The 18,123-nt window shown below is 43.0% G+C and overlaps 1 protein-coding gene across 2 annotated transcripts; it reads right to left on the reverse strand.

Annotated features, from left to right (window-relative positions):
* Nucleotides 1-737: 737 nt before the first annotated feature.
* Sox21 (SRY-box transcription factor 21) lies at nucleotides 738-1,568 on the reverse strand. Of its 2 annotated transcripts, XM_076872585.1 has the most exons (2): nucleotides 1,132-1,568; nucleotides 738-1,065 (listed from the first exon to the last, which is right to left on the reverse strand). In XM_076872585.1, exons 1-2 carry the CDS (start codon nucleotides 1,566-1,568, stop codon nucleotides 738-740), a joined length of 765 nt encoding a protein of 254 aa, XP_076728700.1. The 2 variants fall into 2 exon arrangements, with proteins under 2 accessions (XP_076728700.1, XP_076728699.1); XM_076872584.1 differs by having other exon boundaries at nucleotides 738-1,568.
* Nucleotides 1,569-18,123: the final 16,555 nt, after the last annotated feature.

Raw genomic sequence — 18,123 nt, forward strand, 5'->3', positions numbered from 1 at the left:
TTTCTTGCTCTTTTGAAAAAGAGCTCTTGCTCTGATTTGCATGTGGCGTGATAAACAAAAGAAAACGTGATCGTCTCACATACAAAAGGCCCGATTCGAGCTGGTCACTGGTCAAGAATGGATCCGGTCTGGGTATTCTGCTTGGGAGAACAGAGATCTACAAAGTTCAAATAGTACAAACAGGGAGCAAGGCTGTTCAGAGCTATCCCGCTCGGAGAAACTAATGACACAGATCAGCTTTTCCCCTGTGCCAGCCATTTCAGACCTAATATTTGAACAGAGTGCATGCAGCGCAGACGGGGGAGGGGGTGGAGGGGGGAAGGAAAGTAAAGAGAAACAAAAGCAAAATCGACAATAAAACTTCCAACAACAAAACTGGAAAGCCCAACATGTCAAAAAGTTACTCCTCCACCTATGTGGGTCAAAACGCAACAGGTTCCGAAGTGCAAAGCAAACACCAACTGCTGCCGGATACAAACGCCCTCTTTTTAAAGTTGGCTGCCGAAGTGCGGGTCGGAAATGATCCTGTGAATTCACACGCACACTCGCCCGCGCCCTCGCGCGCTCTGCCACTCGCGCCCCGACTGGCATCTCTGCCAGTGCCTGGCACCTATACATCTTAGGTATATACAAACCGGGCCCCCAGTGGCCTGAGGGCGCACTGGGAGGCCGCGGAACTCGTACCTATACATATGTACACGTGTGCACACCGGTCCTCGCGAGGCGGCCCCGCGGGGTCATAGCGCGGCGGCGTAGGCCGCGGGGTAGGGGTCCAGCTGAGACTTGCCCATGCCGGGCAGCAGGATGTAGGCGAGCGGCGGCTGCAGCCCAGGGCTGGGCCACGCGCTGCAGTTGCACGGGATCATGTAGCCCGGGTTGCCCGGGCTGGGGTGCGAGTGCGTGTGCCCCCCGGCGGCCGCGGCCGCCGCTGCAGCCGCAGCCGCCGCGCCGTGAAAGGCGCCAGCGCCCGCGGTGGGGTAGCCCAGAGACGACGCGTACGGGAGGCCGGACGACGACGACGAGATCTCTGCCATCTTGGAGCCCAGGTCGAGCAGTGAGTAGGGGCTGCCGGCGGCGGCGGCGGCGGCAGCGGCGGCGGCGGCGGCGGCCGACTGCGGGAAGAAGACGCGCGCGGCGGCGGCGGCGGCAGCGGCGGCCGCCTTCTCAGGGTTGGCGAGCAGTGACTCCGGCACCAGGCCGCCGCCCGCCCCGGCGTGAAGCCCGGCGCCCGCCTTGAGCGCCGGGTGCTCGGCGTCAGTCACGCCGCCCAGGCCGTAGGGCACCGGGAAGGCGAACTTGTCCTTCTTGAGCAGCGTCTTGGGCTTGCGCCGCGGCCGGTACTTGTAGTCGGGGTGCTCCTTCATGTGCATGGCGCGCAGGCGCTTCGCCTCGTCGATGAACGGCCGCTTCTCCGACTCCGTGAGCAGCTTCCACTCAGCGCCCAACCGCTTGCTGATCTCCGAATTGTGCATCTTGGGGTTCTCCTGGGCCATCTTGCGCCGCTGAGCCCGCGACCACACCATGAAGGCGTTCATGGGCCGCTTGACGTGGTCCACCGGCTTGGACATGCTTTCACCGTGCCGCGGCTGCAGCCCGCCGCCGCCGCCCGGGCCCTCGCCCTCGGCCCGCAGGAAATCAATGTTGGCTGCCCGCGGGAACCCGCTCGGCCGGCCGGCCAGAGCCCCGGCGTCGCTCCCGCACGGGAGGAGGGGGCTGGGGGACCAGCCCAGGGCCGCGGCGCTGCACTCCCGGCCGCCTGGCTGTTCTCCCGCCGCGCGCTCGGGAAAATCCTTTCTGGGACCCTGGAACTTCTCGGCGGGGCTCCCACACCGCAGCGGCAGTTCGTCCTCTGCTTCCTTTTTGTGCTCTCCGGTTGAGTTGGCTCTCGATCTCCCCGCAGGTAGAGGCTGCCTGGCAGAGCTCCCCCCCCTCCGTTTTCTCTTTCCTAAATGCAAAGCAGTCCCGAAAGTTGCGTCGCGGAGGCGCTACCAAGTTGAGCCGAGGAGCCCGCCGCCGCGTGCTGCCAAGTGCCAAAGGGGGCTCTCGGCGGCTGGAGTGTTTGGGTTCTCCTGGGTGACTTTCTCATTTGACAGAAGCAGATGGGGTGGGGGAGGAGAGGAGGTGGCCCCGAAGGAAGAGGAGGGGGGAGGCGGAGGAGGGTCCGGGCGCGCTACGGGAACGCAGAGCTCAGCAATGGATATAAATACAAATACAGCAGCACCAGCCAGTCTTCTTGGCTTCGGGCAGGGCGTGCTAATGGGAACGCCCCTATCGGCTGGGGTTTTTTTCGGGGGGACTGTCCCTCCAGCACCTGCCTTTCAAGTCTTCCTCTCTGGTCTTTGCGCTGGAGGGGTGAGGAAGGAGGCTGAATGAGGCTTGAGCAACCCTGGGGTCGCCCGGCCTCAGAGGAAATTCTCCTGGCTCTCCCAGGCGCGATGTCGGGCGGTCCCCCCGGCCATGCTGACCCCGCTCGCTCCAAGCCCCTCCAGGCGCGCCGGTCGACCAGAGCGCGCCGGGCGTGGAAGGCGGCGCAGCCTCCTCCGCGCTGCAGCCCCGGCCGCGTCCCCTCGGCGCTCCTCTCGGCCGCCGCCCGGCACTTGTAACTAACTTCTCCCAAGTTTCCTGCGCCGGCGCCGCCGCGCCCCTCTCGACGCGCTTTCCTCCGAGCTTGCGTGGCGCCGGGGGCCCCCTGTCTTCGGGGTTCACCCGCTGCAGCCGACCAGGCACTGGGGCCAAGATGCTGAAAGAGGGGTTTAAGGAAAACGCGCCATCACCTCAGTTTCGCAGGTCTGCGTTGGGGCTGCTCCGGCTTTCCCCACTGCGGCAGCCCAAAGGGCCCCTTCCTGGTTCAGGTCGCCACTCCACCGATCCGAAGGCGGCTGGAGCCTTCTGAACCCGCTCAGGTGAGTGTCGCTACCTGCGTGTGTACGCGCCCAGAGCCGGCGCTGGGTGTGCATGTCCAGCCGCTGCTGTGTGTGTATATCTTGGGGCTTGCGGAGGAGGTGGAGCCCTGGACTCCAGGAGGGGGGAGGGACCAGAGGAGCCTCCTCCCGCTCTCACACCCCCCAGGACCGCGAATTAACAGATCCCCCCTCTCGCCCTCCGCCCCCTCCCAATACTCCTCCTCCCACTCCTTTTCACTTGAGAGCAGGTTTAGGCGAGTGGAGAGTCCGCAGCGCGCCGAGGAGTCTGCGCACTGTTTTGCGTTGGCATCCCCCGGTGTCATTGCTGGCTGCCCTGGCGGGCCCAGCGCTGCTACTCGGTCGCGGCTCCTGGAGCATCTGCCCGAAGGAGGTCGGAGGCGCGCAGAAGAAGGAGAGAGCCTTGCGACCTACGGAGGAAGAGGGTTAAGCCTGGAGAAAGGGGGGAAGCACCCTTGAAAATATTTGAGACTGTTCCTAGCAAGAAATGCTCACTTTCCTTGGAGGTCCAAATGTAACTTGCAACAGATGCTTCCTGCGATTTCTTGCACTGCTGGTGCATCTAGTCTGAAGTAGTGGAGTGAAAAATAGCTCAGGAGGGACTGAGCGTCCTCTTGGCAACCCTTTTGAAAAGGAGCTGGCCCAGGCTGAGATTATGCGTCCTAAAGTTTTCAGCTCTTTAACAATTCCCTCTCTCTCTTTTTTTCCTTTTAATCCTGGTCTCCACAACTCTATATTGCTGATCTCTTTAAGGTACAGTTAACTTTACAGTATCTCACTTAACTGCACAGGGTGAAGATGTTGATAATAAGAAGTATAAATTGTTTCAAAGAAAGAAGTAAAACATATTCATCACTTTATACTGGGATATTTTTATGTTTTTGAGTACAATTTTCTTGCTTAGTAGTTAGAGCAGTTTTTTCTTTAATTGACAGATGCAAAAAAAAAAAAAAATCAAACAGCATAGTTTTGTTTGCATGTTTTTCTCACTTCTTGATCTGCAGCACGTCTGTCTGGGGGTTTTATTCTCAAGGCGGTCTGCCTTCCAGGGAGAAATTGCTCGCCTTCTTTCTTTGGCAGTTTGAATTTGACCTAGCTATGTGTTATGTGCAAGTAGGAACTTCTATAAAGGCTTAACTTTTGAAGCCTTCCTGCAATTTTATGTTGAGTTCACACCCACACAGAAACACAGAACATTGATTGTAATTATGAGCTTGAATAAGAATTGTTTTAGGCCATCATATTATTTTAAAGTTTGACTTCTTTTGTTGCTCATTTTAATAAAAGACTAGTGATTGTTTTCTTTTTAATTTTAGGTATGATAACTAGAAATGTGACTCAGCAATAGCATGTTATGTGGTTTTTGTCTTTTTCTTAATATGACACATTTACAAATGTTCACTTTGTATCAGTTATGCCTTTGTATTGCTAAAATAATTGAACCAATTTCTTAAGAACCATATTCCTTTAATAGGCTCTGTAAAGTCTGTCATTCATAGATTATTGGTGTTACAATGTTAAAACACCAGCAGGTATGATTACATAGACTAGAATATTAATATACTGTTTTCTGATAATAAACTACAAAGCTATCATTCCTGAGCTTTTAAACTACTAACTTGTATAAGTTTGAGACAAAAAATATTATATACTGTCAAATAATATATGTTTATTATTACAAGAGATGAAAAACTGTTATTCACTAAATTTTGTGAATAAAGTTGAGTCTAATCATAAAAATTATCTTGACATATGAAAAGGAGGATTGAAGCAATGCATTTGATATTGGTGAATTAGATTATTTTATACTCTTTAAAATGTAAAATCTCAACAAATTATTAGCACATTGAAAAGAAATATTTATGTACGTGAATGATATGTGTACTATGTATGCTATATCTTATAAAAATAAAATTCAAAAAATTCTTTGGATATACTTTTTCCAGTATAAGCTGTGCAGAAGTACCTGTTTAGTGATAGTGAATGAACTGAATTTGAAACTTCTCACGTCCACAAGAGTTGAACGACTGAAAATAAATATGTCATTTAAAAAACTGTGTACTTGTTCATCCATTCACCAAATAACACTTCACACATTTCAAAATAGGACAGATTTGGACTTCAATTTTGCATTTCAGGGGATCAATATTCTTGGCCCAAGCCCTTCACAACCAAGGAAGGAGACCTTCTGTAAGCTACCTCTAACCTAACCTGGATGAACTTTTAACAAAAATTTCAAGCAATTTTCATTCATATGTACCAAAATGTAAATTCATGTTTAATTTTTTCCTATGTTATATATGAATTAATGGTGTTATATTTTTGTTCTTGTGCCATTTTGTCCAAAAGGTGAAAAATACTAGAATATAGGAAATGGAATAATCTTAGGTGAGGAAATAGTGAAAGAAGAATTATAAGTGTGATGGGCCTTGTCCACTCTTGAAAGTTAACACCTGGAGAAAAGATTAACTCCATCAGTGGAATTCTGTGGGTCTGTATTTTCCAGTGGCCATGGTAATGCCCACCATCACAAATATATCTAATCAGATACTGAGAGACACTCTCGGAAAAAGTTGGTGGGTCTGTTTGAATTGTTTCCAATTTTCACTATAAGCCCTTCCCAGTAAATGGTCTCCTTTTCAATTCTAAAACTTTCACTAGGAGGCAGCAATGAGGTTGTTGGGGAAATACCCTGGCAACACTAGACTGACTAGCTCTCTTTTTCTTTCTCTTCTATAAAAGAGGAGAATACCTAAGTCTCAGAATGAACTAAGACATTTCCTTCCATTTTTCTCAGTCTCCCCTCTCTCACTGGATTTTCACCCAGATAAGTTCACTGTTGCGTTTTTCTAGAACCATGGATGTGAGACCTCAGCAAAGAGAGGAAATCCATGGGGTACTGAGAGATGACCAGATGGAAGGGATGGGTAGTAAAGGTGATACCATCAACATGAAGAAGGCAAATAATTGCACTAGAAGCACCAAGAGCCTGCAGATGTAGTCAGAGAACCTTGAGGTTCTAAAGCAAGTGCAATGCAAGAATCCATGAGCTTTCATACTTGGATGGAAAGGCAATACAGCCTGTTGGTCCTGTTAGGAAGGAAATGAGGGAACAAGGTCAACCGCCAACCTTAGACTTTTGCCACAGCCCCTCTGTCCTACTATCAGTCCCTATAAGGACCACATAAATCCCAAGAGACAAGAAGAGCTGATTGTGTTCAATAGTCCTGGCAGGAGCTACTAGCTGCAAAAGTAACCCTCTACCATTTGCTGCTAAATTTTCATCTTTTTGAGATTTCTGTCCCTTTATCCACACTGTTCCTGCCATAAGTGGAAACCAGGAATTTACAGATCAATTATGAAGAATACGTCTCCTTGTTTCTTCTTTACTATGCTCAAGCAGGCTGGCATTTTGAAAAAAGGGGCATTACCTAGATGACAGCAAGAAAACCAAAATTAAAAAAACAGCCCTCTATCGCCCCTCCCCAAACCATTATGATAAAAGATAATACAAATAATCCAAGACAGATAACTTCACAAAATTCTGATTTTAGATCTCAATAATCCTGTAAAAGCATGGAATGCTTCAATTGTTTTAGGCTAAGGGCTTTTTATGTAGGAGAGAGCTAGTCTTAAAACCAGAAATTAATGAGGAGATGTGGGTAGTCAGCCTGTCGTTGCGTGGCCTGGGTAATGAAAAATCCTTCCAACCTTCTGTAGTTTTCAAAAGAGACAGGGTTCTGGTAGGGTGGGGTCACTTGTAAATTTTGTCACCAGTATAGGCTGGTTTATTTATAGAACAGAGAGCAGTGTCCCCCTTAAGTATCCCAGCAGGGTGGTAGATAGGTCTTGCTTCTGGTATTACAGAGTCACTCTGACTTTCCTTCCTCCCAGATCCCAGATTGCTGAGTTCTTTGTGGTCCTCTGACTCTGATTCAGTTTTGTGTCTAGGGGTAGCCTGCTTTAGATCTCCTTTGCTGAATAGTTTGCTTTATCTTTATAACTACAAGTTATTAAGTTCCTAAGATACCATATCTTTGCATGCATTATCGTATTTAATTTTTAGGAAAACACTGTAAAGTAAGACATACCATCTCCATCTTGCAGCTTAGGGAACAGAGCCTTAGAGTGGATAAGTAACTTGTCCAAGGTCACACAGAGTAAGTGGAAGAACTGCAATTTACATCACTCTGGAGTCCTTAACCAGCACCACTTTGAGTCCAGTGGAAGACTCAGCCTCTTCCTGGCTCAGATTCTCAATTCCACCTACTTCCTCAAGCTTTCTGTGACTCACCCAGTGCCCCACTCCCTCTATGAGGGAGGGAGGAAGTGCCCAATGGTAATCTCTCCAGTAAGGTGCTCCAAAGCCACAACAACAGCACAGTCAGAAGCCGACAGTCCTTAAAGTCCATTTTGGCTACTCTGCTGCCAGGCTCCCCTGGCTCATGTGGTCAGCACTGCTTTGGTCCTGATCTTCAATCCACTATCCCTCCTCCATGGGCCTCCCACTGCAGACACTGAACCATTGCCCAGCATAGAATCAACCCAGTCTCTACCCTTTCTCTGATAGCCACTTGCTGCTAAAAGGACTCCCATAACAATGTTATCTAATCTCTGTCTTTAATTTTCCCCAGCCCTAGGTGGGGGCCTTCCTTCTAACCTCCCTCCCTTCTCCCTCCCCTTCTACTTTTCTTTTATGAAGCCCAGGCTCACAAATTTGGTTTAATCATAGTTTCTGATTCATAATACATTCTTATAATTGGCCCATCAATGGTCCACTCTTATTTATTTAGCTTTTAATAATTTAACAAGCACCTATGAATCTACTACCTAAAATAAAATCTGCTGGTAAATCTATATCTAACCAAATGATCTTGGCAGTAGGCTAGCCACCTCCCCTACCCCAGGCAACTATTTTCATTCTCTTGATTTTGTTCTACTTTTTTTAAAAGTATGTTTTGATTTTATTATTTGTATTGTTTTATTTCTTTATGTTTATTTGGCAGTATTGGGGATTGAACCCAGGAACTCTTTACCACTGAACTACATCCCGGGATAGCTCTTTTATTTTTTATTTGGAGATAGGGTCTTGCTAAAATTAATTGTCCAGGCTTGTGTCAAGCTTGCGATACTTCTGCCTCATCCTCCTGCCTCAGCATCCTGAGTTGCTAGGATTATAGGATTGTGCCGACATACCTGGCTATGTTTTTATTTTAATTTGTCTTTAACTTAAAAAAGTTTCATAGTCTTTATTGATTTTTTCTTTTAATATGGTTTGAATATATCCGTCTTATTGCACCTTGCCGTAGTTTACTCATGTTAGCTGCTATCTAAAATTCAGTTGTATAAATATGCCACAGTTTACTGCTATCTCTGCTCATGAACATGAGGGTTTTGCCCAGTTTTTAACCATTCTGAACTGGCTGCGGAAGACATTTTAACTCATGTGTACTGGTGTAAGTGTATTCAGCAAGAAAGTTGCAATAATGGGAAACTCTCCTCCTTCCATGCCCCCGTCTTTTTAATATTTATTTTTTAGTTGTAGTTGGACACAATATCTTTATTTATTTATTTTTATGTGATGTTGGGGATTGAACCCAGTGCTTCGCCCGTGCTAGGTGAGCACTCTACCGCTGAGCCACACCCCCAGCCCCACTTTCATGCCCTTTTTCCAACTGGGTCCATCTGTGATTCTCTTTGCTTTGATTTTTTTCCCCAGGCATTCAGATCATTGCTTTTGTTTTGTTTTGTTTTGTTTTTAATATTTTGCCTCACGTTTATTATCTATGGGGTGATTAGTCCTATAGAAACCATTTCTCCAGTACCAGAATCCATCTGAAATGGATTGGGGCTGGGAGGGTGTTCAGTATGAGGTTTGCTTTCTTTGTAGATGAATACTCAAATTTTTTAGAACCATTAATTGAAAATATGGCTTTTTTAATACTGCTCATAAAGGCTACCTTCACCCTAAGTGAAACTGATGTGAGTTGGTTTCTGAATTCTTTATTGTGCTTCATGTTTTTCAGTTATTTTTGTACCAATATTATGCTGTCTTAATTCTGGTAGTCCTCTCATCTTCTTTTTTCAAAAGTATCTTGGCTGCTCTTGGCCTTTGTATTTCCATAAAAATTTTAGAACACATTGTCCAGTTCCAAATATCCTTTAAAAAAACAACTATCTTTTAAAAGCCTTTTAATTAAGATTGCTATAAACCCCTAGGTTGATTTAAGGAGAACTGATACCCTTATAATCCATGAACCTAGAATCTCACCATTAATATTGTTGTTCTTCATCTCAATAATAGCTAATAGTTCTTTTGGTAAAATTCTTATAACTCTGTTATTCCTAGGTCTTAAAAATATATTTTATACCACTATAAGTAGCATATTTTAAAGTTGCTATCTTTTGAGAAAGATAGCATCTCTTGGGGAATTTTATTTTTTGTTCCTTGTTGGTATATAGAAATGCAATTGATTTTTATATGTTGACTTTGAAAGTGGCAACCCTGTGAAATCATTTTCAATTGAAATAATTGAAAATTCTGTTTGATTTTCTGCATTCAAAATCACATAATGGGTACATATTGAGAGTTTTGTTCCTCCTTTCTAATTCTTGCATATTTTAACCTCTTCTTCTTGCCTTGCTGTGTTGTCTAGACTCTTCAAGTCATTGTTGAATAGAATTTGTGATGGTAGGTGTCCTTGTCTTTGGGTCATGTATGGCTTACTGGGGGCGGGGAGTGGGTGTCACCGTTCTCTTTCCAGAGTTTGGGGCTTTTAAAAGCATAATTCAACCCTAGTCCTACTGCCACCCAATCACACCTATTGACACATTTTGCTGGGATTCTTCTTGGTTATGCTTTTCATAGTTCAGACAGTTGGCCAGTCAAGCCATCCAGTATTTAGAATAAGGATCCCACTCATTGAGTCCATAAACCTGAGCATTGGAGAAATTGCTCCCTCCTGCATTCTTCCATGTTCCTGGCATAGGTTTTTGCCAAATAAAGTTGCTCACCACTTAGCTGGTTTTGATCTCAGGCTGCCGTGGCTTGTTCTTATATTATCATGTGATTGCATCTCACATTAGGAACTGTCGCCACCGTGCCTGCATGGTTAGGCAGAAACTCCAGGGCCCCAGTGGCTGGGTCAGTTCCCCCTTTTGGAAAGTGTAACCACTTAGTCTGGCCTCAGTGTGTGGTCGAGGACAAGCCAGAGCCCCCCAAGCCCTCCACATGATCCACACCTAAAGGAGAGCATTTGCTATACCCAAACTTTGTTTACTTTCTCTAAAGTCAGGAGCAAAATAACCCATGAACAAGCAAAGCCATCATTCCTTCTAATTTTTCTTTCTTGAATATAATGACACTCCCCAAGTCAGGAATCCTGAAGTATTAAAAAATAGTGATTCGTCTGATAGCAGTCTGTGCCTAATCAGTCTAGCTGCCTGAAAAGATGACTCATGACCTCGGTGGATTTCTCACCCTCTGATATTTGTCAAGCCACATTGTATTTTAATGCTTTGTTTGTGCACTAAAGTGTTTCTATACACTAACTTCCTAGTTGACGTGTCTTTTGTTCATTATCAGCCTCCAATTTCACATTCCAGTCAGTTGTCAGGAGTGGCTTGACTCTAGAATCACAGGCAGGCCTGCCATGCTGCTTTTCAATGTGCTTTTAAAACAGAATTTGACATTTATGCATGCACATTGTCTGCTAGCAAGCACCTCTATTGCTGTCAAAGTCCTGTTTTTGATAAAATTTGTCTTTGTTTATTTACTTGAGACAAAAGGAAGTTTTCACTGTATCACAGGGCTTGCTTTTGAATAAAATTCTGTCTTTATTGCTCGGGCACATGGGAGTGAGTTAAGAAGCTGGAAACTATGACAAAAATATTATTTGATGGATTTATTAATAATAGTTTGGAGTTACCTTTTTTATGAACCTTTTGTAACACAACTCCAAAAGGTTGAATTGCCTACTCCCTGATGTATGCATCTCTATACCACGGATAGGCTATTATCCTGGTGCCAGCACCTCTTGGTTACAACTATTAACCCATTTGTGTTTCCTTACCTAACTTTAGATACCCAAGGGCAAGGACCATATCTTTGTGATCTTTACATCTCAGCACCTAGCAAGGCTCCTGGCATCACATAGGCGCTCAATAAATTGTTGATGAATGAACAAATCAGCCACATGCTCATAAGTCCATATGTGCACAGCCAAGAAGGAAGAGGTGCAAGATTTAACCCCATGGTTCAGATAGAGGATTATCAAGCTAATCTCAATTTATTAATTAATCTTAATGAAGTCTAAAGTTGTGCTGGAAACGAGATGACTTAAATAATGTTAAATAATGTACCCCAAGTAAAACTCCCATATTCTTACCTTCTATCATCAAGATATTTTAAGTATGATCCACTCCACATGCTCTTCTCCTGAATAATTTAGTCATTATCTAAATTAGTCCTTAATTTTAAATTGCAATTGAGGACAGGTCTGTAATAAAGACAGTTCTGAATTTTCAACTGTAAAAGTTGTTTAACCTTGGAGTTTTTAAAAATTCCTTGACTATGAAATGAAATCTTATAATTAAATTAAGTCATATATTTTTATATTTTTACAAAATGAATACTCAAAGGACTGGCAATTGTACATTCTCATTGAATATATTCTAAAAATCACATTATCTTTTCTTGCTATGCTTTAACTGGAGTGATGCAATTTTTGTGGTCAGAATTCTTTGGACCTGGGACAGTGAACACTTGGAGAACTCTAAATTGTACCAAGACGAGCCCTGTTATATTTGATTCCCAAAAATGAGCTTGGGAAGAGGGCAAGTAAAGAACTACTCAAATATTTTGTTTTGAACTTATGCTGTGGACTGACTTATTGTTCCACCCAAATATGTTGGAAGTCCTAACACCCCATGTGGCTGTATTTGTAGATGGGGCCTCTATGGGAAAAAAAAAAAAAAAAAAAACAAGGTTAAGTAGGCTAATAAGCTAATAACAATGGGGCCCTGATCCAATAACATTAGTGCCCTGGTAAGTCCTTGTAAGAATAGAGAATATGGTCTCATTTTCCCTGCCTCTTTCTCTCTGTCTTTTTCCTTCCCCCCAATCTTGCCCCCATTCCGAGCTCAGAGGAAAGGCTATATAAGTACAAAGACGCCATCTGCAAGCCAAGAAGAGATTCTCTCACCAGAAATTGAATCATGCTGACATATTGATCTTGGGGTTTCCAGTATCCTGAACTGTGAGAAAATGTCTTTTGTTTACATCACCCAGTCTGGTGTGTTGTTATGGCAGCCCAGGCTGATAATACAACTTCTATAGTGTTTGATATTTTTACATCAAAATTTATTTTTGATTTTGTCACACAAAAAACAATAAATATGTTTCCCATACACCAGTAACTTTGTTGCTCCTCAAACCAAAATAAACTTTTAATTCTGAAGCAAATACTTCCTTCATCTTCTCAAACTATGCTAGTTCCTTCTGTAAGTACAGAAGAGTTTAGTGGCATAAACTGAAAATTGGTGGGGTTTTAAGATCTTTTTCTTAGAAAAGCAGAGGTCTAGGGTGTTAGGCTGGGACTGAGGGACTGTATCTGGGAGTCTGAGGCAGAGCTATGTAGGGGAACTCTACAAAACACAAAAGTGATAATCAGAGAGGACAAATTTGTATGTAGAGAGGATGAAGAAAGTTAAAGAAGCATTCACATGACATTACTTTTAAAGGATTATTGTGATTACCTCTTCATGGAGTTAGGATAATAGGCTGATGCTTGGCCATGTGAATCTTTGATTTTTTAAAAATATTTTTTAGTTGTAGTTGACACAATACCTTTATTTTATTTATTTATTTTTATGTGGTGCTGAGGAATGAACCCAGGGCTTCACATGTACTAGGCAAGTGCTCTACCGCTGAGCCACAACCCCAGCCCCTGAATCTTTGATTTTATATTATCGTGGAAATTCAATTGACTGTTTCCAGAAGCCTGTGCTTAATGGCTATAGACTTTGGCAGATTAAAGATAGATCTGGTAGATTACTGAGTCATGCCCTTCATTGATAATTGAAGTCTGATAACTCACCCCTTGAATCTGAGTTGGCCTCAGTGGCTTGCTTGACCAGTATGACACAGTGAAAGTGTCACTCCAGGACCTCTGAGTCAGGCCATCAAAAGCTTTGCTTGCTGGGGTTCTTGGTCTGTGGGATCCCTGAGATGCCATGTGAAATTTTTAACTACTCAGACTACTGGTTTGGAGAGATGTGCTGATATGCAGTACTGGTTGATTTAACTCTTCTGGCCATCTCTGCCAAGGTGCCAGACATGAGTTCTATTAAGGCATCTAGTCCACTAGCAGATACCATCCAATGACATTTGTTGTGACCCATGAGACAGAAGAATCAACCTGCTGAGCCCTGCCTGAATACCGAACTTACACAATCATGACATTCAATAAATTACTTGTTGTATTAAGCCATTATTTTCCAGCAGTAGATAATAAGAACAACTCTCAACTAGATAGTCAAGTCTAGAGTTACATTTAACAACCAGATAAATCTACTAGTTTACAAGTGGATTCTATTAAAGACTCCTTAGTTGCTTTAAACCCAGTTGAGCAAGAGTTAATATAACAAGTAAAGTAGGGAAATACAAAGGTTATGAAATATGCAAGAGACTTTTCCCCAGCTCAAAGAAAATTGCTCTAAATCTGCAGAAGTTCTGTAATTCTATACAGCTTGTGCAGGATGGGGGAGAGGTTAGGCAGAAGGCCTCTGCCTGGCTGGGACCACTCTGTTGTAATCTTTTTTTTCTGGTTTAGAGTAATAGCTCTTATTTTTAATCCTGAAAAAAAAAAAACAGCCTTTTCTTAGTTACTTAGTTAAAAAGAAATAAACTCTCCTTTCTAGGCTTTCCGGGAGGAGCACAGTTTAACTTTCCATGAGGAGGAGACAAATTTCCCTTGATCACATATGTCACTTTTCAGTTGTGTGATCATAGCTCAAAGGAAATTCTTTAATAAACTATATAGTTGAAATCTAAAATATTAGACTATCTCAATTAAAAAGACAAATGCCAAAAAATATAATATTTTATATACTTTGGTAATACTTGTTTTACTTTTGGGAGGATTCTGGAGACACTCAACGTTGTCCTGGTTTTAGGGGCTATGTTCAGAATTACATCTCTTTCTTTTAAACTAATTTCTGATTTTGAAGTATAAATTCATTATATAAACTGTGATTTTGAAGTGAATAAACTCTCTTCGTTGGACTAAGAAAATAGTCTGTCCTTACATGAGAGCTAATTATGCATCTAACAATAATACTCTAAAAAAAAAAAAAATAGGAGTCGAACAGAAGACATGGCCAGAGGACAAAAAACTTCACCTCAAAATTAACATGCAATGATACATTTCGATGACGTTTGTTTGGTGGGGTTCCATCCCCGTTGCTTTAGCAATGGGCTTTCTGCTTTCATCTCCACCAGGAATATGTTGCTTAAGGAAAATATTAGTAATGTCTACTGAGATGGATTAATAAATTCCATTGCTGACTGGACTCCTACTCAATCTTGATGAATCAATGGTTTTGTGGTTTCTGAAATCAGCAGAGCTCATCAATTAAAATACATATTGCAATTAATGTTTTTAATTATAAACACTGAATAGGATGCTACCTCAGAGAATAAGCAATATGTGTTAAAAAGACGGGTAGGAGCAACACAGTGGGAGAACTCTGACTTGGGAATCAAGCACATGGTGTTGAGTTCAATGTTGGCTCCATACCAGTTGCCAGCTTACTCTGTGGAGCTTCAGTGTCCTCAGGTGTGAAATGGGAACAGTAATATCACTCTTACCTAATGTGTAGGTTGTGAAGTTCAGAAAGAAACGCGGCAATGCAAGCCCATGGTAAAACACTATTTTTCAGATGAAACATCTATGAACTGCTCAAACCATGAGTGAAGACAGAGGTGTACCTGGTTCATCAGGGCAGGGGGGCAAGATGGCAGGACATTAGGACTAGGGAGGAGAAACCTCTTTCAATTGAGTTGGCTAGAATTTGAACATTATTTTTTCTCCGTGGGATGTTTGCTTTTATTTTAAGGCACACTTTGTGAATGTCTCCACATCCACTTTGAATCTCAACGCCCTCTTCATCTATTTGTTTTATAACTTAGCTAACTATCAAAGGTGACTGTCATGTTAATATAAAGAGGATTTTTTTTTTTTTTTTTGTACTGGGGATTGAACTCAGAGGCACTCAACCACTGAGCCACATCCCCTGCTCTATTTTTGTACTTTGTCTAGAGACAGGGTCTCACTGAGTTGCTTTAGCACCTCTCTTTTGCTGAGGCTGGCTTTGAACTCGTGATCTCCTGCCTCAGCCTCCCAAGCCATTGGGATTACAGGCCTGCACCACTGCGCTGGGCAAGAGTATTGTTTTTATAGCATCTTTATTAAGATATAATTTACATACCATATAATTTGTCCAGTGAAGGTGAATAATTCAATGTTTTTTTAGTATATTCACAAAATTGTATAATCATCACCACAATCAGCTTTATAAAAAAAGGAAACCCATACCCATCAGCAGTTATTTTCCATTATTCTCCAGCTGTACCCTCTCCCCCCAGCCTTAGGCAATCACTAATCTACTTCTTGTCTCTGTGGATTTGTCTGTTCTGGATTTTTCATATAAACATAATCAGATGAGGTGTGGCATTTGGTGAGAAGCTTCTTTCATTTAGGACAATGTTTTCAAGGTTCATTCAGGTTGCAGCATGTATCAGTGATTTATTCTGTCTTATTGGTGACTAATATTTCATTGTCTGGCCACATCACATTTTATTTATCCATTTATCAGTTGATGGACATTTGGGTTGCTTTCGTGATGTGGCTGTGATGTGTTGCTATGAACATTTGTGGAGCAATTTTTATGTTGCCGTAAATTTTCATTTTTCTTGGGTATGGACCTAGGAGTGGAATTGCTATGTCATAGAGTAGTCCTGTGTTTAAACTTTTAGTGAACTCCTCATCTAGAAAGTACTACTAATGATAACTGTCTTAACAAATGACTGTGAATTCCTATTAACAGTGTATGAATTTCCAATATTTCCACATCTTCAGAGAAACTGACCTAATGAGATTTGGCTTAAATGATCATGGAGGCTGAGAAGTCCCAAGATCTGTAGCAAGTTGGAAAACTGGGAAAATCACTGGTGTAATTCAGTTGAATCTGAAGGCCCAAGAGGGCAGGGTGGGGTAACAGTGAAAGTCACAGCGCAAGTCTGAAGACCTGAGACCCAGGAGTACCCATATCTGAAGGCAGAAGACAGATGTCCCAGCTTGAACAGAAAAAGCAAATTCCTCCTTCCATTTTGTTCCATTTGGGCCCATATTGGTGATGACACTCTTCTGTATTCAGTCTATTGATTCAAATGCTAATTCTTCTAAAAACACCCTCAAAGACACACCTAGAAAAGATGTTTTACCAAATAACTGGCCATCCCTTTGTCCAGTCAAGTTGACATATAAAATTAACTATCACACTCTCACTTGCTAATATGTATCTTACTGTAACTATTCTACTTTCTTTGATAGGAGATCTCATTGTGGTTTTGATTTGCATTAACATGGATAGCTAATGATGTTAAGCTTTTCTTGTGTGTTTTTGATCATTAAAACTGTGCTTTCTTTGGAGAGATACCCATTCAGATTCTTTGTTCATTTTTAATTGGTCTATTTGCATTTTTATTGTTGAGTTGTAAGAGTCTTCTTGAAATAGGTAAGTATGAATCCTCCAACTTTGTTCTTTTTTCAAGATGGTTTTGGCTACTTGGAATCACTTGCATTTCCATATTAGTTGTAGATCAGCTTTGTAATGCCAATTAAAGAAGCTACTTGGGATATTGATATATATCAAAATCTGTATATCCATTGAATCTGGCCATCAATTTGGAAACTATTGCTATCTTAACAAATAGTCTTTTGAAGCATGAACATGGAATGGCTTGTTATTTTTTTGAAGGCTTCTACAATTTCTTTTTTGTTTTGTAATTTTCAGTGAACTAATTTTACATTTCTTTTGTTTATTCCTGTGTTTATCTTTTGGATATTGTTTTGAATGGATATATTTTTTTAATTTCATTTTCAAATTGTTGCTGGTGTATGGGAATATGATTTTTTTTCCTTTCCTTTTCTTTTTTTTGGGGGGGGTACTAGGAATTGAACCCAGGGGTTATAAGGTCCTTGCTTGTCATCTCGACAGCCATCTTAAGTGACAGCCACCGTTTTAAGGAAAAAGTTCTGCTTTCCTGCCCAGGTGCCTTTCTGAGAAAGGCTCACCACTTCTCAAACCAACCCAACCCCTAACCACCTGCATTAGGACCCGCCCAGCTCTGATTCCTAAGCCTCCCAGAACCCAAGCCTGTTTTGCCTCTCTCTTCTATAGAGAGATGGCCTTTATTTGTCAGTTCTGACAAATAAACTCTTGTGTGTATCTCTGCCTGGTCTCCATCTTTCATTTCTCGCTTACCCATCTATCATTCCTTGCTTTCCCTTCATTTTGGTGCCGAAATCGGGGATCAGGTTCCCTGGTGTGCCCACTCCCAAATTCCATAGTGGGACCAAGCCCTCCATTCTGCCAAATGCCCTCTCCATACCCACCACCCAACATTCCAGGCAAGACCCCTGTCTTTGGTCAACCTAAACAACCTATGGGTTGGTCCCGGGAAATAACCGTTGAAACGTCCAGCATTCCCAGGGTTACCGTATGGTTGGGGGCACCCTCAGCTACAGCTTTCACTGCTACGATTGATCCCTACTATTGACTGGGTCTATAGATGGTCTTTTATTTGGATACATCGGACTTCCCCTGCCCATCTGATTGGCACTGAGTCAGTCCCTGATCAGGACCCCAATTGGGATTATGACTAGAGGAGGAGTAACTAAAAGAAACCAGTTCATTACCTGACTCATGGCAGGACTTCGAAAGGCAGCCCATAAGGCTATCAATTATGAAAAGCTCCAGGAAGTCATCCAAGATAAGAATAAAAACCTTCAGCACTTTTAGATCTCCTGACCAAGGCTGCAGTACAATATACTCACCTGGACCCTGAGACTCCAGGTGGGAGACAACTACTAATGATCTACTTTTTCTCCCAGAGTTTTCCCAAAATTAAGGCCAAACT

The sequence above is a fragment of the Callospermophilus lateralis genome, chromosome 12 (genome assembly GCF_048772815.1).
Source record: "Callospermophilus lateralis isolate mCalLat2 chromosome 12, mCalLat2.hap1, whole genome shotgun sequence".
NCBI classification, from domain to species: domain Eukaryota; kingdom Metazoa; phylum Chordata; class Mammalia; order Rodentia; family Sciuridae; genus Callospermophilus; species Callospermophilus lateralis.